The sequence below is a fragment of the Callithrix jacchus genome, chromosome 15 (genome assembly GCF_049354715.1).
Source record: "Callithrix jacchus isolate 240 chromosome 15, calJac240_pri, whole genome shotgun sequence".
Taxonomy (NCBI): Eukaryota; Metazoa; Chordata; class Mammalia; order Primates; family Cebidae; genus Callithrix; species Callithrix jacchus.
In genome coordinates, this window is record NC_133516.1 from 12946359 (window position 1) to 12969962 (window position 23604).

Genomic DNA, 23604 nt, shown 5'->3' on the forward strand with positions numbered 1-23604 from the left:
AGAGCTTAATGCTTTTTTTTCCCCCTGAGGTGGAGTTTCATTCTTGTTGCACAGGCTGGAGAACAATGGTGTGATCTCAGGTCACCGCAACCTCTGCCTCCTGGGTTCAAGTGATTCTCCTGCCTCAGCATCCCAAGTAGCTGGGATTACAGGCATGCACCACCACGCCTGGTCAATTTTGTATTTTTAGTAGAGACAGTGTTTCACCATGTTGGTGAGGCTGGTCTCAAACTCCTGACCTCAGGTGATACGCCCACCTCCACCTGCAGAAGCGCTGGGATTATAGGCGTGAGCCACAGTGCCTGGCCAGCTTAATGCTTCTTAGGCAAAGTTAGGAGAACAGAGATCTTACAGCAAGCAGCTGAGGGGCAGAACGGATGAAAAAAATGTCTTTTCTCTTCCTATCCCCTTATTGCAGTTAAGAGAGACACTAAGACGAGGCCTCCTGTAGCCACAGCAGCAGCTGGGGAATAAGAAGTTCCATGGAAAAATAAAAACAAACAGGAAGGAGTTTTTGCCTGGAGTCAGTGAGTGGCTGTCAACGGCTCTATCATGATAGGAAACTATGGCAGAGAAGCAGTTTGGGGATCAGTGTTAGCAGAGTGATCAGAACAGGTTAACTGAATCTTCACTTGAAAACTTTACATAAGTAATTCGAGACGACATTATCAATTTCCCATAATCTCACTTCTATTATTTGGGGCACACTTCCTCAGAGTCGAGATCATATCAGAAATACAATACTGTAATTGCTTTTTTCACTTAACATTGTATTAGCTGGCATGGTGAATTTAGTTTACGTAAAACTTATAATAATGTTGTGTCCTATGACTTAGTGCTGAAACTTCAGTGCTACCTCAGACGATTTCCTTGGAAAGAATCTTAGAAGTGAAATTAGTAAGTCAAAGGATACAGACATTTAAAAGGTGCTCTCTCTATAGTTCCAAAAAGAAAAGAAGTCTGCCATCGTCCTGTCTACCTTTCTGCAACTTGGTTCCATGGTTTAGATTTAGAACTAGTTTTCTAGTGTCGGATCACTTTTCCTTCGCTGAACGCCTGGTTCCTGACCTTCCTACCCTTCTCTTGCCACTGTGCCATGAAGGACCTCTCATGAGGGCCTCATCGAGATCACCACGACGCTGTCTCTTCAAGCACTCATGGAGAGCACAAACAGTCTGCTTTGCTCCAGTGACTACACCAACCCCACTGTTGGGATCTGTCCCCTGGGCATACCTCTGACAGCCTAATGGGAAATGAAAATCATCCATAAAACCGGGAAGAAGTATCAACCAGGAAACTTGAAGAAGCTGTATTTGGAGACTGTATTAGTGCCACCTTCCTAATGCAACAATCCTCACATCCTTCTACCCGAAATGAGTTAGGAAACCTAGTTCATCCAGCAGGACGGTTCTCCTCCTAGAAATGAATGACTCCATGCTGGTGGGTACAGTGATTCACACCTGTAATTCCGGCATTTTGGGAGGCCAAGGTGGGTAGATCACTTGAGGCCAGTAGTTTGAGACCAGCCTGGCAAACATGGCAAAACCCTGTCTCTACTAAAAAAAAAAAAAAAATTTTTAAATTAACGGTGCATGGTGGCGCATGCCTGTAATCCCAGCTACTCCAGAGCCGAGATCACACCACTGCACTCTAGTCTAGGTGACAGAGCAAAACTCTGTCTCAAAAAAAAAAAAAAAAAAAAAAATAGAGAGAAATGAATGACTCTGTTCAGGGTTGGGGGACTCAGTTACTGGCCCCTTTCCCAGATAGAAGCAGGGGAGGGAGACACTCCCTCTGGGCCGAGGCAGTGCCTGAAGAGCTAAGCTAAGGAAGGAATGGTGCCCGAAGCAATGGATCAAGTCGTTCTGCTTTAACAAAAGGTGCCTAGGTCTGGACCTCCTGGGCGGGAAGACTTGGGTCCTCTGAATCTGACTGACTTTGCCCTGATGGAATGTGCTGGTAAGAAAGGCAGGGAAGTCCTTGTGGTGCTGCCCTTGACTGACATTACCACGGCACTTTCCAAGTTGCCCGTGAAACTTGGAAGAAACTCTGTTAGGACCAGAGTGTAAATCAAGCTTTTTTATTTTGAGTTTCGCTCTTGTTGCCCAGGCTGGAATGCAGTGGCATGATCTTGGCTCACTGCAACCTCCGCCTCCTGGGTTCAAGAGATTCTCCTGCCTCAGCTCCTGATTAGCTGGAATTACAGGCGTCCACCACCACGCCTGACTACTTTTTTGTATTTTTAGTAGAGATGGGGTTTCACCATGTTGGCCAGGCTGGTCTCGAACTCCTGACCTCAGGTGATCCGCCTGCCTCGGCTTCCCAGAGTGCTGGGATTACAGGTGGGAGCCACCGAGCCCAGCCCTATTTTCTTTTTCTTGTTTATTTCTCTTCTGTCACTAACTACTGTTTAATGAAGTCGTGGTGCCTGTTTTGGCCTGTCTCGCCTGTGTTAAAGGGAAATCACAGGAAGGGACATTGGTCAGCTTTTAGGGGAGCCAGGTACCCCTGGGACCATGCAGCAGAGGTGCTCAAGGGAAAGAATAGTAGAAAGGTTTGGGGACAGCCACCCTGCTTGGCTGAAGATTCCCTTCCAGCATGAAGGACCTGGAGCAATGTCTCGTCTTGACTTCCCTCAAACAGAAAGCAGGAAATGGCTTTTTCCTTTTCTTCCTTAGAGAGTTCTTTGAAATAAACTGGCCAGAAAACAGGTGTTTTTTTTTTTGTTCGTTCGTTTTCATGGCAAGGAAAAAACCTAAGAGTTTTGATGCCAAAGAAGCATGGAGCCTAGAAAGCTAATGAAAACGGAATCGAAGATACCTCTTATGCAAGACAGTAAAAGACAGTACAAAGTTCCCTCTTTGAAATGCTATTCAGGAACAAAAGTGAGAAAGATGTAAATTACTCAAGTCCTGACCCTAGAAATCTAAAGGATCTACAGTTACACATCTCTTTTTTATTTTTTTGAGATGGAGTCTCACCCTGTCACCCAGGTTGTAATGCAATGGCATGATCTTGGCTAACTGCAACCTCCGCCTCCAGGGTTCAAGGGATCTCTTGCCTCAGCCACCTGAGTAGCTGGGATTACAGGTGCCCACCACCACGCATGGCTCATACTGTCTTTTCAGTAGAGACGGGGTTTCACCATGTTATTCAGGCTGGTGTCAAACTCCTGACCTCAGGTGATCCACTCATCTTGGCCTCCAAAAGTGCAGGGATTACAGGCAAGAGCCACTACACCCAGCCCTCTGATAGTTTTAAGAGAAGGCCAGGAAAGAGTGTGTGTCAATGACCACGTTTTTGTAAACGTACACATTACTACAGGAAGCCTAACACGCTAGCTACCAAAATGTGACCAGTGCTTCTCTCTGGGTAGCGGCACTGTGGGTGCTGCTCCTCTTTCTTACTCGGGTGTGTGCCCCAGTGTTCTGCACTGAGAATGTGCACATTTATGACTGGGAAAAGCACTCAGTGTCCTCAAAGCAGGCTCAGAAATAAGCCTAGAAAATTGGTTTTGGTGGAGGCTGAGACCCTAATCGCTTATCCAACAAATGAGGATCTGGTTGAAAGGGATGAATGCGATATTCATACACTGCTACACTCCTGGATTCAGAGAAGGCTCTGCACATCCTTACCTGATCCTGTCCGCCCCACAATGCCGATCTTCTCCTTAGGTTTGATCGTGAAGGATACTTTCTTTAGAACGAGAGGGAGGTTTTCTCGGTACCTCATCTCTGCATTCTCAAAGGTCACCTCTCCCTCCTGGGGCCAGTCAGGGGAGGGAGCTTTGTTCTTAATTCTGGCAGGTGCTTCCAAGGAGAGAGTCTGGGGAGACAGAAGTGGTTGGTTCAGACTGATCACAGATTCTTGGGAGCTGCAGGCTTTGTCACAGAGAAATAAAACCAGGGCAACCACAGTAGCCACACAGAGGTAGCTGCCACCCTTTCACCTTGCTAGGAAAGAATCACTTGGCAGTAAATGCTTATCATCACTAAACTGGACAGAGACAGAGCACAGTGGCTACTAAGTGTAATGGTTATTAGCAGCAGCTTGGGGAGGGAAGTGGTGTACAGACTATCCTCTGTCTCAAGGAATCCTTCCACAAAGCTGCCTTGGGGGCCAAGGGAAAACCGACACAGGCAGACATGAGGCCTTCCACCACTCCACCACAGCAGTTTTTACTGAAATTCTTTGACAGGATTCTACCATTTGATAGCCACTGGCCTAAATCCAAAGGAAGAAAACCAGTATTTACTGAGCATCTAATTGGATCCCGGCATTCTAGCATATCTGGGTCAATCCAGGAGACACAGACCCTAATTCTAATTTTGCCACCATGTGACCTGGACAGATCACTTCTCTCTGCATCTTCGTTTCTTATCCTCAAATTGTGGAGACTGGATTAGATGATACTGAAAATCTATCCCAGCTCTAAAATGCTGTGATACAATTGCTTGGATAATTTTTGTCATCAACAATCATATCTCTTGATTTTTTTTTTTTGTGTGTGAGACAGAGTCTCGCTCTGTCATCGCAATCTTGGCTCACTTTAACCTCTAACTCCTGGGTTCAAGCACTTCTTCTCCCTCAACCTCCCAAGTAGCTGGGACTACAGGCGCACCACCATGCCTAGCTAAGTTTTGTATTTTTATTAGAGACGGGGTTACAACATGTTGGCCAGGCTGGTCCAGAACTCCTTACCTTGTGATCCACCCACCTTGGCCTCTCAAAGTGCTGGGATTACAGGTGTGAGCCACTGTACCCAGCCATCTCTTGATCTTTTAAAACTCTCTGGCAATTGGCCATGGAGTATCTAGCCTTATAGGGGAAGTAAGGGCCAAAGACTGGGTGGTTGAGCCTTAAGTCTAAAATGCCAAACTGGAAGGACTCTGTGTTGGGACAGTCCCTGGGAAAGGCAGGCCTCTGAAATGTGACTGGTTTTAGCAGGGTCCACTTTGTACCACCACTGACTGTAATCCTGACATCTCCAGCACGAGGCTCTCACCAACCATCACGTTAACTCAAACACTGCATACCCATATGTACACACATGGGTCATCTACATACTAGGACAGTGTGCAGAGGCTAATTTCTAAACATTAAAGAAGAGCTGGCCAGGCACGGTGGCTCACGCCTGTAATCCCAGCACTTAGGGAGGCCTGGGTGGGTGGATCACCAGAGGTTGGGAGTTCGAGACCAGCCTGACCAACATGGAGAAACTCCATCTTTACCAAAAAATACAAAATTAGCCGGGCATTGTGGCACATGTCTGTAATCCCAGCTACTTGGGAGGCTGAGGCAGGAGAATCACTTGAACCTAGGAGGCGGAGGTTGCAGTGAGCCAAGATAGTGCCATTGCACTCCAGCCTGGGCAACAAGAGCAAAACTCCGTCTAAAAAAAAAAGAGCTATTACTAGATACTCTGGGTGGCCACCTGCCATCCTTTCTGAGAATAAGAAAGCTATTCATTTGTAAGCTTTTTGTAAGAAATATTTCTACCACTGGCTGGGCACAGTGGCTCATGAGGTCAAGAGCTCGAGATCATCCTGGACAACATGGTGAAACCCCGTTCTCAACCAAAAATACAAAAATTAGCTGGGCATGGTGGCGCTTGCCAGTAGTCCCAGCTACTCAGGAGGCTGAGGCAAGAGAATCACTTGAACCCAGGAGGCAGAGGTTACAGTGAGCCGAGATCGTGCCATGGCATTCCAGCTTGGCAACAGAGGGAGGGAGGGAGGAAGGAAGGAAGGAAGGAGTCTACCGCTAATGAGGCTCACTGTCAAAACAAACCAGTGAAACACATCTCTACTAGAAAATCCAGTTTACATACACTCAGTTCCCAACTGAAAGAGTAATTTTTCAGGCCAGACACTGTGGCTCATGTCTATAATCCCAGTATTTTGGGAGGTGGAGGCAGAGGCAGACTGCTTGAGCCCAGGAGTTTGAGACCAGCCTGGGCAACATGGTGAAACTCATTTCTACAAAAAATACAAAAATTAGCCGGGCCTAGTGGCGCATGCCTGTAGTCCCAGCTACCTGGGGGACTGAGGTGGGAGGATCACTTGAACCTGGGCGATCGAGGCTGCACTGAGCCGTATTCATGCCACTGCACTCAAGCCTGGGTGACAAAATGAGATCCTCTCTCAAAAGAAGAAAGAAAAGGAGAAAAAAACTTAACTTTTCAAAACTGTTTCAAAGTCAAGTGTTGAGAACTCAATATATTCTTCACATATAAACAATGACACAGATGCTTGTAAAGTATCACAGCAGTTCAGTAAAATAGATAACTCAAGAATTGAGTTCAATTTAAGAATCCTAACTATTCACGACGCTGCTTCTTTATAAGCAAATTGGTCCCATCTGCAGCCCTCGGGCCACATGCAGCCCAGGACAGCTCTGAATGTGGCCCAACACAAATTCATAAACTTTCTTAACACATTATGAGTTTTTTTTGTAATTTTTTTTTTTAGCTCATCAGCTATCGTTAGTATTCTATTTCACATCTTAGGCCACACATCAAATTCTTCCAATGTGGCCCTGGGAAGCCACATGATTGGACACCTCTTCAAATGGTTTGGCTCTTTGTCCCCACCCAAATCTCATCTTGAATTGTATAATAATCCCCATGTATCAGGGGAGGGGCCAGGTGGGAGATGACTGAATCAGGGGGTGGACTTCCCCCATGCTGTTCTGAGAGTGAGTGAGTTCTGGTGAGATCCAGTTGTTTGAAAGTGTGGGGCACTTCACCTTCTGTCTCTCTCCTGCTCTTCCACAGGAAAATGTGCTTATTTCCCCTTTATTTTACGCTATGACTGTAAGTTTCCTGAGGCCTCCTAGCCATGCTTCCTGTACAGCCTGTGGAACTGAGAGTCAATTAAACCTCTTTTTTTCATAAATTACCCGGTAGTTCTTTATAGCAGTGTGAAAATGATCTAATACACCCCTGTAGGAAACTGCTTTAAGAGTTCCAATTAGGACAGCAGCAAGATGCCTGCCACCCATGGCAAGATGGAAGGGGTTCCTGAGGAAAGGTGGGAAGAGCTGGATACTCTCAGTATCAATTAAATTCACTCGTCTGTAAGCTGGGAGAGCAGTTTAGAATTAGCTATAGAGCTTTTCAAACTGCAGGAGCCTGGGTCCCACCCTAATCCACTGCAACAGAATCTCCAGAGATGAGGCTACATTTGTCTTGCCAAAAGCTCAATAGGGTTTAATCCCTGATTAAGAACAGTTGGACTATAGTAAGAAGTGAAACAATGCATGGTTTCAAACAGTGCAAGGGAAAGGCTACATCAGTCAGTGAAGCTGAATATTCTGGCAATTAGCCAACGAAGTTCTTAACTGGACATAATTTACAAATACACTTAGATATGCTTATAGTAATGCCTTCCGCATTCCAGGCATGGTGGAGAGATTCTGTGGGATTAGACAGGCAGAGAACACAAGCCTCCTCCTTGCATACCCAGCTGGGGCAGCAAAGGGTAAACTGACTCCAAGGAGTCATCTCACGGTAAAAGGCCTACAGCAGTCTGACCTTAATGTAGTGATTGATCCTCTCCACCGACGTGAATCGAGCTTCTGTCTCGGATGCCAGTCTGACAGTAAACTGGAACAGCCCCGTTAACTGATAATGGAAAGCAACAATCAAAGAGATAACTCATTATCAGTACACGTCAGGCCAGTGCTGGAGAACTTCCTTCATCTAGAGGACCACTAAGAACTGAGCACAAGCAGCAGCTGGTCTTCCGGACCTGGTTATTCTCTTAGCTTTTAAGACATACCTGTCACTCCCTCATCAACTGCAATGGTCAGTGAAAGCAGGCAGTATCGTGGCGCTGCTAGAGCTACTTTCTTGTACCCAAAGCCTTTCTATTCATCTTTACATTTCCAATTAACATGTATCTGCAGCTGATCCACTTCTGGGCTTCCTACTGGTATCTGAGCTTGTTTGTGGGAGTCAAAACAAATGGAGATATTAAACTAGTAAGAATGCTTCCAGGAAAGTCAAATCAGCTATGTAATGCTGGGAAATGAGCAAAGCTGGAGCCAGGTGCTCCACAGACTGCAGATTCTAAAAACAGTCTAAGGCATTGTCTTCCCCAACCAATTGTCAAGTAAATTGCAAAATGTGGATGGACATCTTGGGGTGTCTGTGAAGACACCTATCTCTGGGGTTCCTTTAACTACTTATCTATTTTTATCTTTTCAATACAGAAAAATGTCAAACATACAAGAGTAGAAAGAGTAGTATAATGAACTCCCAGGTACCAAAACTCCACTATGAAAATCAACTTATAGCCAATATTGTTTCAGCTGTATTCCTTTCCATTCCTACCCCACCCCCCATATTATTTGGAAGCAAATCCCAAATAGCTTATCATTTCACCCACAAATATTTCAGCTTGTACCTCTCTAAAATATAGACTCCTTGAAAACATACCTCAATACCATTATTTTAGAGAGTCATGATCACTCAATACCTTAAAATAGCTAGTTAGCGCTCCAGTTCTCAAATGTCCTTTAAGCTCTTTGAAGACCTCAATCATCCCTAGGGCCCAGAAGGGTTTATGTATATAACGGTGTGGGGAAAATCAGGGCCCAGAAAAGAAAATGCACAGAAGAAGCATACTGAGTCTATTATATTTCTTAGAAGCCTACGAAGAGGCCAGAGATGAGACGGTGGTGAACACAGCAACTCACAATGAAGACACTATTTTCAAGGTCATACTTCTTTTTGAGGAAAATCGCATCTATTTCTTACACACATGGCAGAGTTTAATTCCTTTATTCTGGACTCCACACCTGCCTCTCTCCTACCCCGACCCACCCCAGTCAAATCCAGATTGTTACTGTCAAAGTAGATCACGAGCAGCTCTAGGGGTCCAGAGGTAAAATAACGGCTCAGGGTGGAGCCCCCCCCCAGTCACACCTCTTCTGTGTCAACACAGGAAGGACACAAACAAGCAATGATGTTCCCATCCTAGACACTGACCTGGACAGCATAAGAGATGGCGAGACCCGCGTAGGCTGGGGGAATCTGCCCGTGCATGAGAACGATCATCAGCCCCGTGGTGGTGATGAGGGCGATGCTGATGAGGTCCAGCCGCACAGCCAGCCACCGCATCGCACACGTGAACAAGAAGAAAGGAGCTTGGTTGTCATCCAGCAGCTCCTGGTACCTGTGAGAAAGACCACACCCGATGGGCAAAGAAAGTACCACACAACTCTGCGCATGGTCAAAGCTTCAGTGAATCACAGGACGGAGGGCAAATGTTTAAATACTTCCTGTTTCTAACTGAGAGAATGCCATGGAAACTCCAGGAGGTTATTCTAGGAATTCTGGAGGCATTCTAGGCTGCATGCATAGAAGGACATTAAGTTTTTCTAATCTTACTCTTAAAAAAAAAAAGCTATTAAAGATGTTAAGGAAGGACATCTTCCTTAGCATAGAGCAAGCATGGGAAAGGAGACTGAATACAGAGGCTTGTGTTAAACTTTAGAAAAATACCTCAGGTCAGAGGGCATTTTCTGAAAGAAAGAAAGAATGCAAACAGCAGAAATGGTTCAAGACCAGGGAAAAGAAATTCAGAATGAATACGGGAATACCGCCAGTGTGTGCACACCCCATCACTGCAGAATGGAACCTGTTCCCCAGCTATGGAGTCAAGCACCGGGAGAAGCGAGCTAAACCACAGCAAAGGGACTCAGCGCCTTCACCACTGCTGAAGGAGCACGGCACAGCTATCAGCAGGGGTCCCAGACAGCAGACCAGACCCCTGTGAAGGCTCAGTGCACCACGCACCACTGGAACTCCAGAGCAGGAAGGTTTGCTGGGCAGATGTGCTTTGCTTTGAAAAATCACTTCTCCTCTTTACAATAAAATATGTATACTCTTTGGAGAAAATTTAGAAAATGCAATAAAAATAGAAAAATGTAAAAGTCCAGTAATCTCACCACCCCGTTAAGACCAGAGTTAACATTCTGCTGCACTTCCTCCCAGTGGTTTTCTCACTGCACTTACATTTACTGTGTGTAGGTATACATCCATACGTACTCAGTACATTTCACTTTTTCTTTCTGCTTAAAGTTTAGGAATTATTTTTTTAAGTCATCTAACGTTTTGAAAATGATTTTTTCTAAACTTTCTTTTCTTTTCTTTTTTTTCTTTTTGTTTTAGATAGAGTTTCGCTCTTGTTGCCCTGGAGTGGGAAATGAGGCTAGCGTGCAACGGCATGATCTCGGTTCACCACAACCTCCACCTCCCGGGTTCAAGTGATCCTCCTGCCTCAGCTTCCTGAATGGCTGTGCCACCACAGCTGGCTAATTTCTGTATTTTTAGTAGAGATGGGGTTTCTCTATGTTGGTCAGGCTGGTCTCGAACTCCTGACCTCAGGTGATCCACCTGCCTCTGCCTCCCAAAGTGCTGGGATTACAGGCTTGAGCCACTGCACCCGGCCTTTTTCTAAACTTTCTAAATTTTCTCTCTAAAAATAATTACCTAACTTTTGCAATAGGCAACATACATACAGAATAGAAAATTTAAAAGTTACAAAAGGTTTACCATGTAAAGTCTATCTCCCTCCCATCTTTCAGTTACCCAGTTCTCCCTTCCAGTGGCAACTAACAGGTTTTTTTCAAATCCTTTCAGAAATATTCTAAATTTTTATTTTTATTTCTTGAGATGGAGTCTCGCTCTTGTCACCCAGGCTGGAGTGCAGTGGCGCAATCCAGCCTCACTGCAACCTCTGCACCCCTGGGTGAGATTCTCCTGCCTCAGCCTTCCGAGTAGCTGGAATTACAGGCGTGCACCACCGCGTCTGTTTTTTTTTTTTTTTTGTATTTTTGGTACAGGCAGGGTTTGGTATTGGTAGAGCCATGTTGGCCAGGCTGCTCTCGAACTCCTGACCTCAGGTGATCCACCTGCCTCAGCATTCCAAAGTACTGGGATTACAGGCATGAGCCACTGTGCCCAGCCTGATGTTCTAAATGTTATACATACAAACACATACTCAAAGGTAGCATATGATATATTAATACACACATCTATATCCTGCTCTTTCTCTAACAGATGCTGGAAATCATTCCCTAACAGTACTTATAGAGCTGCCTCATTCTGTTTAAGGATCACATGGTACTCTATGGATAGACCACAGCTTATTCAGCCTGTCCTATATTGAAGAATATTTAAGTTAGTTCCAGTGTCTTATTAATACAAATCTTCACAATGACAATGTACGTAAGTTTAACAAAGAAACAATATTCGATGCTTAAATAAAATCTACTCAAACGTCAATAGCTACCTTTTACTATTTAAAAGAAAAAGAAAACTCCATCAAATATAGCTTTTCAGGACCAAAGGCTAATAGACTGCAAATCTGTGGGGTTTTTTCTTTGTATTTTGTTTTGAGATGGGATCCACTATATTGCCCAGGCTGGACTTGAACACATGGGCTCAAGCCAACCTCCCACCTCAGCCTCCTGAGTAGCTGGGACTCTAGGCACGTGATGCTGCATGCGCCCAAATCTGTATTTTTGTTTTCTCATTTGCTCAGAAAGGACTCCCACCAAGCAACTGGATTTTAATCAGAGATAATTCCATTAAATAAATCAAGAATACTCTTGGTAATGAGCTTTATAATCCACGTCTCTGGCCTTGAAGAGCATCCCAGACCCATATCAAATGCTGGTTCCCCGTTGAGGCCTCTGTCCCCCCACCTGGACAAACCTGTGCAGAAACTCCTGCCCTTTATTGTAGGCGTGGATGGTGGCAAGGCCCTGTATGCTGGATGTGATGTGAGAGAGGAAAGGTGACTGTGTGATATTGTCCAGACGCTTCAGCTCCCGAATCAGGACCCTGGAGAGAGAATGAGCTCCATGTCACAGCAGCCGCCCAGCCACTCAGGTTTCTCCTTGGCCCCAGCAGACACGAGCACTTCCTATTTACCTGGAGACAATGTGCAGAACTGAGAAGAGGATGACGAGGGGCCCCACTGCCACAAGAAACCACGGGAAGACTCCTGCAATCATTCCAACGCAGAAGAACACCAGGATAACATTCTGGATGAACATCTCGGCCTGGAACGGCAGGCGCACGTCAACTGCGGAAACCAGTAAAGGAGCAAGTCAGACTGTGGGGAAAAATGGCACTGAAAATTTAAAAAAACAAAAAGAGGTTCCACAAAATCCCGATCTGAAGTTTGTGATGTTGTCTTTAAACATTCTGAGCAAAGAAAAATTTAGAAAACTGGATGCTTGGATTTTTTTTGTCTCAAGAAAATCCTCTTACTCCACTCCCTTTTCATGGTTTACTTCCGGCCCCACTCCTTTAAACATGTTCCCCCTTTAAAAGTAATACATGCTTATTTAAAAATGTTTGGAAAATAAATATGTGAAGAAGAAAACAAAACCTATATTCTTACCAATACCAGTGAACTGCCATTAACATTCAAGACATTTTCTGTTGTGTACATTTTTTTTTTTTGAGACAGTCTCACTCTGTCCCCCAGGCTGGGTGCAGTGGCCCGATCTCGGCTCACTGCAGCCTCCACCTTCGGGTTCAAGTGATTCTCCTGCCTCAGCTTCCCAAGTAGCTGGGATTACAGGCAGGTGCCACCACATCCAGCTAATTTTTTGTACTTTTAGTAGAGACGGGGGTTTCACCGTGTTAGCAAGATGGTCTCAATCTCCTGACCTCATGATCTGCCCGCCTCAGCCTCCCAAAGTGCTGGGATTACAGGTGTGAGCCACCACGCCTGGCCATTGTGCAAAATGTTTAAACATACACAAAGGTTAAAGGAACTTTACCTTTAACCAACTTTCATCTCTTTTTGGCTGTCTCCCCACCCCACCTCTTTTTCCTTCTGGCTAAAATATTTTCATGCAAATCCCAGACATGTTGATATTATTTACTTATTTTTCTTTTTTCCATCCGTGGGTGTGCGTGCATGTGTGTTTAGCAGCAATGGGAAGACGTTATGCATCAGTTCGAGTTTCAGGGATAGTTCTGATTCCTTGTTACCTCTGGCCATGGTTTTATAATGGCCTATCGATGCTTGAAACAAAGTCCTTCTATGAAGGCAGCCACAGTGCGGCAATTAAAACCATTAGCTTTGGGGTCAAAAAGATCTGGGCCCAATTTCCAGCTTTGTTACTCAATAGCTGAATCTTGGGCAAGTTCCTTGACCTTTCCAGATAGCAGCTTTCCTGTGTATTCAAGGAGTGAAACAACACCCACTGACAGGGCTGCTTCGAGGATGAAGATAACGTGCATAAGACACCGAGCACGCTGCCTGTTACACAGGAAGCCCTCTGTCAACGTCAGGGGCTTTACTGTTACTCTGAACTGTGGGGTACAGTATTTCAGTTCAGGTGCAGGCACAGCCCATACAACAGCCAGAAAACCTGTCAGGTTGTAGGCATCCAGAAACCAATGCATTGCTTCAAAATCTGTATGTGTTTCAGAATCTCAGATGCCTCTGTCCAAAGCCTTTCTGCTAACTGAATCCATTGAACTTGTTTTCAGGTCAAACAAGACCAAAAACTCAGATGCAATATTCCTGGTGAAAACACCAGCAGCCACTGTGCTCTCGGGATCTACAGACAGCCAGATCTGCACATCTGGAGAACCATCCAGGCTGGAAGTACAGTGAGCCCCAGAGCATTAAAAAAAAAAAAAAGGCTCAGTGAGGAATACCTTCATCCATGTCTTTGGAAAACCTGTTGAGAATCCTCCCTGTAGGGGTAGTGTCAAAAAACTTCATAGGGCTTCGAAGGATCCTTCGGAAAAGCTCGTCATGCAGCCGGGAGGAAGCTCGCAGTGTACCCTGAGGAGCAGAGCAGAGTGGTCAGGGCCCAGGAATGGCTCCATTCCTACCTGTCCAGAGAACTGCTCCGCAGTGCACCTGCTCCCAAAGTGGGGAGGTGCAAGTGGTCAGGGGGACGGGTGGCAAGTGAGAAAAGGCAGAGGCTAACGGGATATGAGTCATCTCACGCGGGGCCATCCTGCTTAAGGGAGCTCCCACCCAGCATGAACGGAGAGACACCAGGCCAAAGCCTGGCCACACGCCACCAGGGAGGAGGGCAGAGGCCGCCCACCACTGCTTACCTTGACAAACACAACTCCTCGGATGGCTTTCAGGATCAGCATGACTGCCATGGAGAGGGCATAGATGCTGGCATAGTATTGCATACGAGGATTGTCCTTCATGCTGTCACTCACCGAGGTCTCGTTCCCTCGAGTCACAGTGGTGTTCTGTTTGGAGCCAAAGCTCTATGAGGCAAGACTCCTAAAGACTGCCAAGAGCCCCTGCTCAGCGCCATTCGCAGCTCAAAGGCAGGGTACCAACCCTGGGGCCTGGTCACGGCTTTGTCCACCTCTTTCTCTCTTTTCTTTTTTTTTTTGAGACAGTGTCTTGCTCTGTTAGCCAGGCTACAGTGCAGTGGCATGATCATGGCTCACTGCAACCTCTGCCTCCTGAGTTCAAGGAATTCTCAAGCCTCAACCTCCCAAGTACCTTGGATTACAGGTGTGCACCACCATGCCCAGCTAATTTTTGTATTTTTAGTACAGACGGGGTTTTGCCATGTTGGCCAGTCTGGTCTCAAACTCCTAGCCCCAAGTGATCCACCCGCCTAGGCCTCCCAAAGTGCTGGGATTACAGGCATGAGCGACCGCACCTAGCCCTCTTTCTCTCTGTTCTAATGTGATATGGTTAGGTTTTGTGTCCCCACCCAAATCTCATCTTGAATTGTAATCCCCAGGTGCTGAGGGAGGGACCTGGTGGAGGTGACTGGATCATGGCATTGTTTCCCTCATGCTGTTCTCATCATGATAGTGAGTTCTCACATGATCTGAGCTCCTACACATGCTCTCTTCTCTCTCTTCTGCCACCTTGTCAAGAAGTTGCCTGCTTCTCCTTTGCCTTCCACCATAATTGTAAGTTTCCTGAGGCCTCCCCTGTTCTGTGGAACTGTGAGTCAATTAAACCTCTTTTCTTTATAAATTAGCCAGTCTTGGGTATTTCTTTATAGCAGTGTAAAAAACGGGCTAATACATAATGGATGAGAGCAGACAGCCTGCAGGTGTCTTACTGATTCTACTGCCCTGTGGGTTGCTCAGGGTTTTTTTCTTTCTGGAGAGGCTATATTAGGGACTCATCTTTTCATCCTGGGAAAATCTCTCTTCACTGCTTCTTTTAAGGGAAAACTACAACAGTTTCCCTAAGAATAGCCAGGGAATAGGAAGAAACAGCCACATTCTTAGACATATAACTTTCCCATTTATGAGTAACCTTACCCCACTTCCTTGCTTGATCCAGTAACTCAACCACCAGGTGCTGAAGGCGGTGCTGCCTACATTCAGCATGAAAAGGGCCATAATAACCAGGAATGCCAAGGGGCCCCCAGCAGCCTGGATGTAGACACCATATACTGACCAGGGTACTGAACCCTGCCCTTTCTCTTCCAGCTGCACGAGCTGCCCTAGGTAAGGAAAAAAGAAACATGGATTCAGAAGGCAAGAGCTATTCCCAAAAAACTAAGTCACCTGTAGAGCAGCAGAATGGGAGAGGCGGCAGCTCCACAGGGCTCTAGATTAGATTTCCGTTTTTTTCAGAAGCATTTGTTCATCTATTTAACATTTACTGAGCACCTGCCATGAACCAGGCCCAGGATAAAGCCCAGGAGCAGCAGAGAGGATGAACACCAGATCCCCACCCCTAGGGACTTGGCTGAGGAGCCTGCCAGAGACTGGTAGGACAGGCAGATCAATAATCACATAATTACAGTAAAATGTGCTCGATGTGATGATAGAGCTACACGCAGAGCAGCATGGGAATGCCCAGAGGGATACTTGACCTATTTGGCTTAGGTGTGGGGTGGTTGGCAGGCACGTTTCAGGTAAGACTTTCTGTATTGCTGCTCGAAAGGTAAGCCCAGGTGACCGGGTGGGGAGAGGGAGACAGTGGGGAAAAAAACAACATGAGCACAGGCACAGGGGTGGCAAAACGCAAACCGCAGGGATTCAGCCAGAAGAGCTGTGCAGCCTGCTCAGACCACCGACTAAGCAGCTGCGGTCACAGAAGAAAGGCATTGAATGTTGACCCCACAGAGAAGAACATCCCAGGAGAAAGGGTGAAAGGTGTGTTTGACTTCCTAAGGCTAGGATGGACTTGGGATGGCCAATATTGCCAGACCAGCTGCCTCTGGCAGCAAGCAGCCTCCTTCATGCCTCCCGTGTTCCACACAAATAGCCTTTTCTCTGGGTGCCCTATCAGGAAAAAGATTAGAAAACGCAGCTTTGAGAATGGAAGGTTACTGAAAGACTCCATGCAGGAAAGTTGGCTGGTCTCATGTTTTTAACTAGATCTCTCAGCTGACCGTGTGGAAGACAAATTTTAAAAAAGGGCTATAACACTGTGGGTAAGAGATGATAAAGGCCTGAACTGGGGTTGTGACGGTGGAATGGAGTTTCAGGAGGTGAATTCAGTAGGGCATAGTTACTTGCTGGCTGCTGGAGGAGAGAAAAGGTTCAAATATATGCCGAGGGTCTCCCTGGTGCAGTCAGATTCTTGATGCTAATATGAGAACACAGAGAGTAAACCAGAAAGTATCTTGAGACGGGTCTCCATCAATTTAGGAGTTAATTTTGCCAAAGTTAAGGATCATGACCAGTAACACAGCCTCAGGAGGTCCTGAGAAGAGGCCCACAGCAGTTGGATTACAGTTTGGTTTTATGTTTTAAGGAGACATGCGAAATCAATCAATATGAGTGGGGTAATCACTGGTTTGATCTGGAAAGGTGGGACAACATGGGGCGGGGAGGTGAAGCTTACAGGTCATAGGTGAATTCAAAGATTTTCTGATAGGCAACTGGTTGAAAGGGTTAGCTCTGCCTGAAGAATTGAAATTAGCTTGAGGTAGGTAAGTCAGGGAGTGGTGGCGGGGCAGGGTATGGACACCAGGGTTCTTGTCAAGTAGATGAAGCCTCCTGGTAGCAGGCTTCAGAGAGAATAGATGTGAATGTTTCCTATTAAATGTGCTGGACCATCTAGAGAGACCTAGCAAAGGAAACAGATTCTCTACAGAATGCAGAATTTCCCCTCCAACAGATGGCTTTGAAGGGCCATTTCAAATACACATTTCTTCCAGGGCCCTCTCACGTGATGCTCTATTGTTTTAATAGAGTCAGATTGGAATTAGGCATCTTACAGCTACAGAGTCTGTTCTCTCTGTCTTAGGGTCTCTATTTAAATGTCAGTGCTGGTCGGTTGTGTGCCTAAACTCTAAAGGCAGGGGAGTATAGCAAGGCATGTCCAACACCCTCTCCCCTTCAAGGTCTGAACTAGATTTTCGGGTTTCATTGGGTACCCTTAGCCTAAGGAAAGTTTTATTCAGTCAGTTGCAGGGCACAGAATTTAATTTTTGATTTGTAAGACAAACGGCTACACAGGAAGCTTTTCCCTGTGCTGCTTTTAAACTTTTATTTTAGATTTAAGGAGAACATAAGCAGACCTGTCATAGGCAGAGCTGTGTGTATATTACATCTGTTACAGGCAGAGCTGCGTGCACACTGAGTGGTACCTGGCTTTTCCCTCTTTACACAAATAATGTTTACAAATCTTGCAATAAGCCTCACGCACGCCTTGAGCACTTTAAGAGCTGTGAGTAGCCAGGTTAGGAACTATGCAGGTAAGAACAAATGTTTGCTGATGGTATTCTGATTCTGATCTTTTCACTGCCTATGGTAAGAACTCACGAATGTCTCAGACTTCTGTGCTGTTTGTTTTTTGGGGTGTGTCAATAACATATCACAAACCACAGCTTGAATTCAAAATCCCATACCTTAAAAGAAAAAAATAACAGAGGCAGTAAGTCAGAATGGTCAACTACCAAATATCTCCTGTGGTTTTTTTTTTTTTTTTTTTTAAAGTTCTCACTTGGTCCCCCAGGTTGGAGAGCAGTGGCTCACCTCAACCTCCCAAGTAGCTGGGACTACAGGTATGCGCCACCATGCCTGGCTGATGTTTTATTTTTTTTTTTTTTTGTAGAGAAGCAGGGCTCACCATGTTGCCCAGGCTGGTCTTGAACTCCTGGGCCTGAGCAATCTTCCTACCTCAGCCTCGGAAAGTACCGGGACTACAGGTGTACGCCATTGTGCCTGACCTCCTGCAGTTTTAAGGATAAGGAAGTGGCAACAGGCCCAGTCCCCAAAACAATGGCAAACCCAAGAAAGTCCCTGGATTCAAAAGGGTGAGGTAAGGAGGCGAAGCAACAAAGAGATTAAAATAAGACCACACACACACACACACACACACACACACTCACATGTATGTTTAAATCGACAACTTAAAATTCAAAGGTGAAAATGCCCACATTATTGCAAATAGCTTCCTAAGATTGTTTTTCCCAAGAACTCTCAAGATTTGCTACTGTTGATAAGAAAAAGGGCTTAAGAAACAGGACAAAGAGCTCTGGACAGGTAAAGCCAAGTAGGAAAAACCCTCTCTGTCACTCTTATTCATAGTCCTGCTAAAATAGTCAGGACAAGGTGATGAGTCTCCCGTTCTAACACAGGAGCTTCTGAGGTAACCTTAGAGCCAGAACCCCTCTGATTTGGTTGGGACTTTGTATAAGCAGAGGTGAATCATAGGAGGGAAAGGTGTACCTTTACTCACCTTTCCATTTCTCCTTACTCAGAATGACTCAGTTCTATTACCTAAACCTGACCTCACCCTGCACAGGGGGAGAAGGTGACTCTTACAGCCCGGTCTGTTTAAGCAAACAGAAGGTGCCTCTTGGTCTCGCACCATTATATAAGAATCTTATTCCAGAAATGTAAGACCAGCTATTTATATTGCACACACAATGCTATTAAAACATCATGAATTACCTACCACACAGCATAATCTCTGTAACGACAAATCTCAAACTCTCAAAAAAGGCCATTACCTTCCTCTGGTTTTACTGCTTTCTCCTTCTTTACTGAGCCTGTTTTAGGACCCTTGTCTTGTGACTTCTTCTGTGAACCACTGGTTTCCTTTTTTGAATTGATCTAATAATGTTAAAAAAAAAAAAGTCTCCGGTCATGTTAGCCACCTAGATGAATGTCCATGGGATACACATTAGGAAATCATCAATCAACCCATACGACTTCTTCAAAGGGTCACCTATACTCATTTAAATCTTAAAATGTTCAAATTTTAAGATATAAAATTTAGTCACCTCTCTTTCATTCCCCCTAGTCACCTTTATTCCGTTCTTGTCCATTCCAAGTTCTCGAAAGTATTAGGGGTGGAGTCATTTCCATTCCTCCTATCTCTGAGGCCCCACGTCACTGAATCATATCCATAGATCTGACCATTTCCCAGCTGCTACCACAGGATAAACAAACTTTTCCACCTGGTTCTGTAAGACTTCCATGTTCTGGCCCTACCCAAATCCTGCAGCTCCTCTCCCATGTCACCATCGCCCAAGGCCCCTACTCTCAAGCCGCACTGGACTTCACAGCATTCCTTACGCCACAGTGCAATTTCCCATTTCTCTACCTTCATGCAGACTCGTTCCTCCACTTGGAACGCCCCCTCCCCTTGTCCCAGTTCCAGTCCCAGTTGCCCCATTCAGATGGATTCAAGTCTTACGTTCTTCATGAGGGCTGCTTAGACTCCCCTCATGTTTGCGTGTGTCCCCTTCTCTCTGTGCAGGGGAAACACAGCCGGAGTGAGTGATGGAGAGATCTCAGCTGAATCCAGTGTCTGTGTCTTACTGGCAGGGGCCCTGTTTTCTGGCGAGCAGGCTGCTGTGCCTTGGTTCACACAGTGATTCTGCTCTAGGAGAACAGGACTGCAGGGCCGGCGAGCTGGGGTCTTCTGTCCACCCTTAGCACTCCCTTAGTGCTATACATGTGATGAGGTGTAAGCCACATTTGGAAGTGCTTGCAAAAGCATAAAAGCACCAGTCTTCCCTGGAACACTGTAAGTCCCTCAAGGACAGAGATGCCTCTCACATGGTTACAACCTGACAGGACCTACCCCTGAGAATCGCCTGTAACAGTACACACAGGGACTCAATAAGCAGTCACCAGGTTCCACCTGAGACAACAGAAACTACTTAATGCTCTCCTTTCCAAGTTTCTCTTATGTGTTTTTCTTTTTTTTGAGATGGAGTCTCGCTCTGTTGACTAGGCTAGAGTGCAGTGGTGCAATCTCAGCTCACTGCAACCTCCGCCTCCTGGGTTCAAGTGATTCTCCTGCCTCAGCCTCCGAAGCAGCTGGGATTACAGGCGACCCCACACCAGGCCCAGCTAATTTTTGTATTTTTTTGGAAAGACGGGGTTTCTCCACGTTGCCCAAGCTGCTGTTGAACTCCTAGGCTCAAGTGCTCTGTCCGCCTCAGCCTCCAAAAATGCTGGGATGACAGGTGAGAGCTACAGCACCCAACCTGAGCACTTTCAAATGTGCGCGATATTTAATTTCCCTACCATGGCACTTTATTCGCTGGTTTACTTGAAAAAGAGCTTCATAATGCTTCAGGCAGGTTGATGGAGCATAAGAAACAAGGCTGTGACTAAACAGCAGCACACGTCTCTGCCCTCACTGAGCCCATGCCTTTCTCCCTTCCGTGCCACTGCCACATTAAGTTCTCAGTGACGGAAGACCCCAGCTTACCAGCCCTACAATACTGCTCTCCTAGAGCAGAATCACTGTGTGAACCGAGGTGCAGCAGTCTGCTCACCAGAAAACAGGGCCCCTGCCAGTAAGACACAGACACTGGATTCAGCTGAGATCTCTCCATCACTCACTCCAGCTGTGTTTCCCTTGCACAGAGAGAAGGGGACACACGCAAATACCATCAGACCTTACCTCGACTGGCGGCGTCTCTCCCAGCAACAGATTATTAAAAATGGTAGCGTAGTCACCATTCAAATTCATCAGCTCCTCATGGGTGCCTCTTTCTGTAATACAGCCCTCTTTCATGAAGATCACTTCATCACAGTCAACCAGGTACTGGAGGCAAAGGCAGAGACAACACAGTATCGCTGATGATTTGTGCAAATACATGCAAACAGCCATACCTTGGTTCAGTAATTCTCTACAGGAGGCGAGTTAACCTCCCAGAAGACATTTTTTTTTTGAAACGGAGTCTCACTCTGACACCCAGGCTGGAGCGCTATGGTGCGATCTCCACTCTGCCTCCCAGCTTCAAGTGATTCTCCTGCCTCCGCCTTCCAAGTAGCTGGGATTACAGGTGCCCGCCACTGTGCTCAGCTAATTTTTTTTTTGTATTTCTGGTAGAAATGGGGTTTTGCCATGTTGGCCAGGCTGTTTTCAAACTCCTGACCTCAGGTGATCTCCCTGTCTCAGCCTCCCAAAGTACTGGGATTACACACCCACCACACCCGGCTGGAGACATTTTTGGTTGTCATACTGGGGGAAGTATACAGATGCTCCTCAACTTAACGATGGTCTTACATCCTGATAACCCCAACATGAGTTGAAAATATCAGAGCTTAGCCTAGCCTACCTTAAACATGCTCAGAACCCTTACATTAGCCTACAGTCGGGCTAAATCATCTAATACAAAGTCTATTTCTATTAATAAAGTGTTTAATATCTCACATAATTTTTTTCAATACTATGTTGAAAGTGAAAAACAGAATGGTTGTATGGGCCCATCATAAAGTCAAAAAACTGTAAGTTGAACTGTAAGTCGGTGACAGTCTGTACTGGTATCTAGTGGCTAGAGGCCAGGGGTGCAGAGCAGTCCCGCACCACAGTGAACTATCTGGCCCAAAATATTAGCGGTGCCAACACTGAGAACCCCACTAGAGCATCTTGTGCCTCATGATATAGTATGAGGAGCAGTTCCTCCAATTTTTTCTCTTTTTTTTCTGAAACAGAGTCTCACTCTTGTTGCCCAGGCCAGAGTGCAATGCTGCAATCCCGGCTCACTGCAACCTCCGCCAGTAGGTGGGATTACAGGCATGCGACACTGTGCCTGGATAATTTTTGTAGTTTTAGTAAACAAGGATTTTAACCAGTTGGTCTCGAACTCCTGACCTCAGGTGATCATGGAGCCACATGAGCCCTGCATTAAATTTACACCCTTTCCCTGTACTCACAGATACAATAATTATGACTTTCTTTGGCAGAATGGAGGGTTTGCCCCCAAAACGTGACAACATATGTGAACCAGATGGCAACATCTTTGAGCTGCTCTCCAAAGTGCCTGCTTATCATGGAATGACAGAGGGAGAAAAGCTTGTTTTCCCAAAACAGTTCCCACTTGCATAGAGATGTTAACACAATGCTTCCCCAACTATCTTATATCCAAACTCCGTTTTTGGACTGCTCGTCTCAGCTCTTTTACTTGCTGATCTATATGCAGAAGCTGATATGCTCCAAGGATCTCTCATTTAGATGGCCATCTGTTACACTGGTAAAATGAGCTTTATTGGTACAGGGGGAGCTAATTTGCTAAGAAAACGAAAACTTAATTCCAGGAATTTCTAGTTACAATACACAGATACCTGAAGCAAACCTACCTCCGCATATCTGACTTCCCAAACTCAGGCAGGCAGCCTAGGGAAGAAAGCTCCATACCTGTAACTGGTGGGTAATGAACAGAACTGTCTTGGACTTGAGATGTTTCCGGATAGCACTATTGAAGATGTGGTTGCCCACGTGGGCATCTAAGGCACTGAGGGGGTCATCCAGGATGTAGATGCTCCTGTCACTATACAAGGCCCGGGCAAGGCTGATCCTCTGGCGCTGCCCCCCGCTCAGGTTGGCTCCTCGCTCGCCAATCTACAAAAGCCCACAAGTGTGGTGAAGCCTCCAGCGCAAGTCCAGAACAACGCGTAGGGGTTACCCAGTCACCTCCCCTCTTGCCCACCCAGACCAGCTCCTTCTCTCAATTCCCCACAGATGAACTGCCACGCTGATCCTTCCAGGAAGTAGGGAGTTGGCCCAGATGCCTCTTCCTCCACCACTGCCATCTGGGTACTGATCAATCCTACATCTGCTCTTGCCACTCCACCTGGATGCCCCCCTCCAATCCATTCTCCACATGGCAGGAAGATCTTTCCAGAACACAAAGCTGACCATCTCCCACCCTTGCTTAAAATTCTTCAAGAGCCCCAAAGGATAAGCCCTGAACATCCAAATGTGGCATACAAACCAGACCCTTTGCCACCCCGTTTCCCGGCAGTTCTCAGCCTCCACTGCAATCCCCCTTCCACATCCTGGGACCTAAGCCATCTGAAATTATGTGTATATTACAAACACACATGACATCGTCTACTTTTCTCTACTTTTCTCAGTGCTGGCATCATTTCCTCTGAAATCTCCCCCAACCTCTTTCCTCCAAGTACCCCGAAGAAATGGGGTGCTTTTTCACTAGATTACTTTGTGCCTATTTGTTTGGGTTTCTCATCCTCTGAACTGTACACTTCTTGACGTGCAGGTTATTACCTTATCCCTTGATATTCTTAGTGCCAAGCAGTGTCTGCACACGTCACTGGCACAAAATAGGCACCTAATAAATGTTACTAAATGATCAAATGAATAAATCAGTTGTCAACTATTCAATTAATTCAGAGATTTCCAA

General features: G+C 46.0%; 1 protein-coding gene across 6 annotated transcripts in view; it reads right to left on the reverse strand.

The window, feature by feature from the left end:
* ABCC5 (ATP binding cassette subfamily C member 5) overlaps nucleotides 1-23604 on the reverse strand; it is a 90396-nt gene that overhangs the window by 16173 nt on the left and 50619 nt on the right. For all 6 annotated transcript variants that reach the window (XM_035274612.2, XM_078350339.1, XM_035274613.2 and 3 more), the window contains 11 exons: nucleotides 22599-22802; nucleotides 20859-21002; nucleotides 18949-19051; nucleotides 15296-15480; nucleotides 14105-14251; nucleotides 13694-13823; nucleotides 11945-12098; nucleotides 11726-11854; nucleotides 8993-9179; nucleotides 7535-7624; nucleotides 3636-3825 (listed from right to left, as the gene is read on the reverse strand). In XM_035274612.2, the coding sequence (XP_035130503.1) occupies nucleotides 3636-3825; nucleotides 7535-7624; nucleotides 8993-9179; nucleotides 11726-11854; nucleotides 11945-12098; nucleotides 13694-13823; nucleotides 14105-14251; nucleotides 15296-15480; nucleotides 18949-19051; nucleotides 20859-21002; nucleotides 22599-22802 (1663 nt within the window). The remainder of the gene's footprint in view (nucleotides 1-3635; nucleotides 3826-7534; nucleotides 7625-8992; nucleotides 9180-11725; nucleotides 11855-11944; nucleotides 12099-13693; nucleotides 13824-14104; nucleotides 14252-15295; nucleotides 15481-18948; nucleotides 19052-20858; nucleotides 21003-22598; nucleotides 22803-23604) is intronic.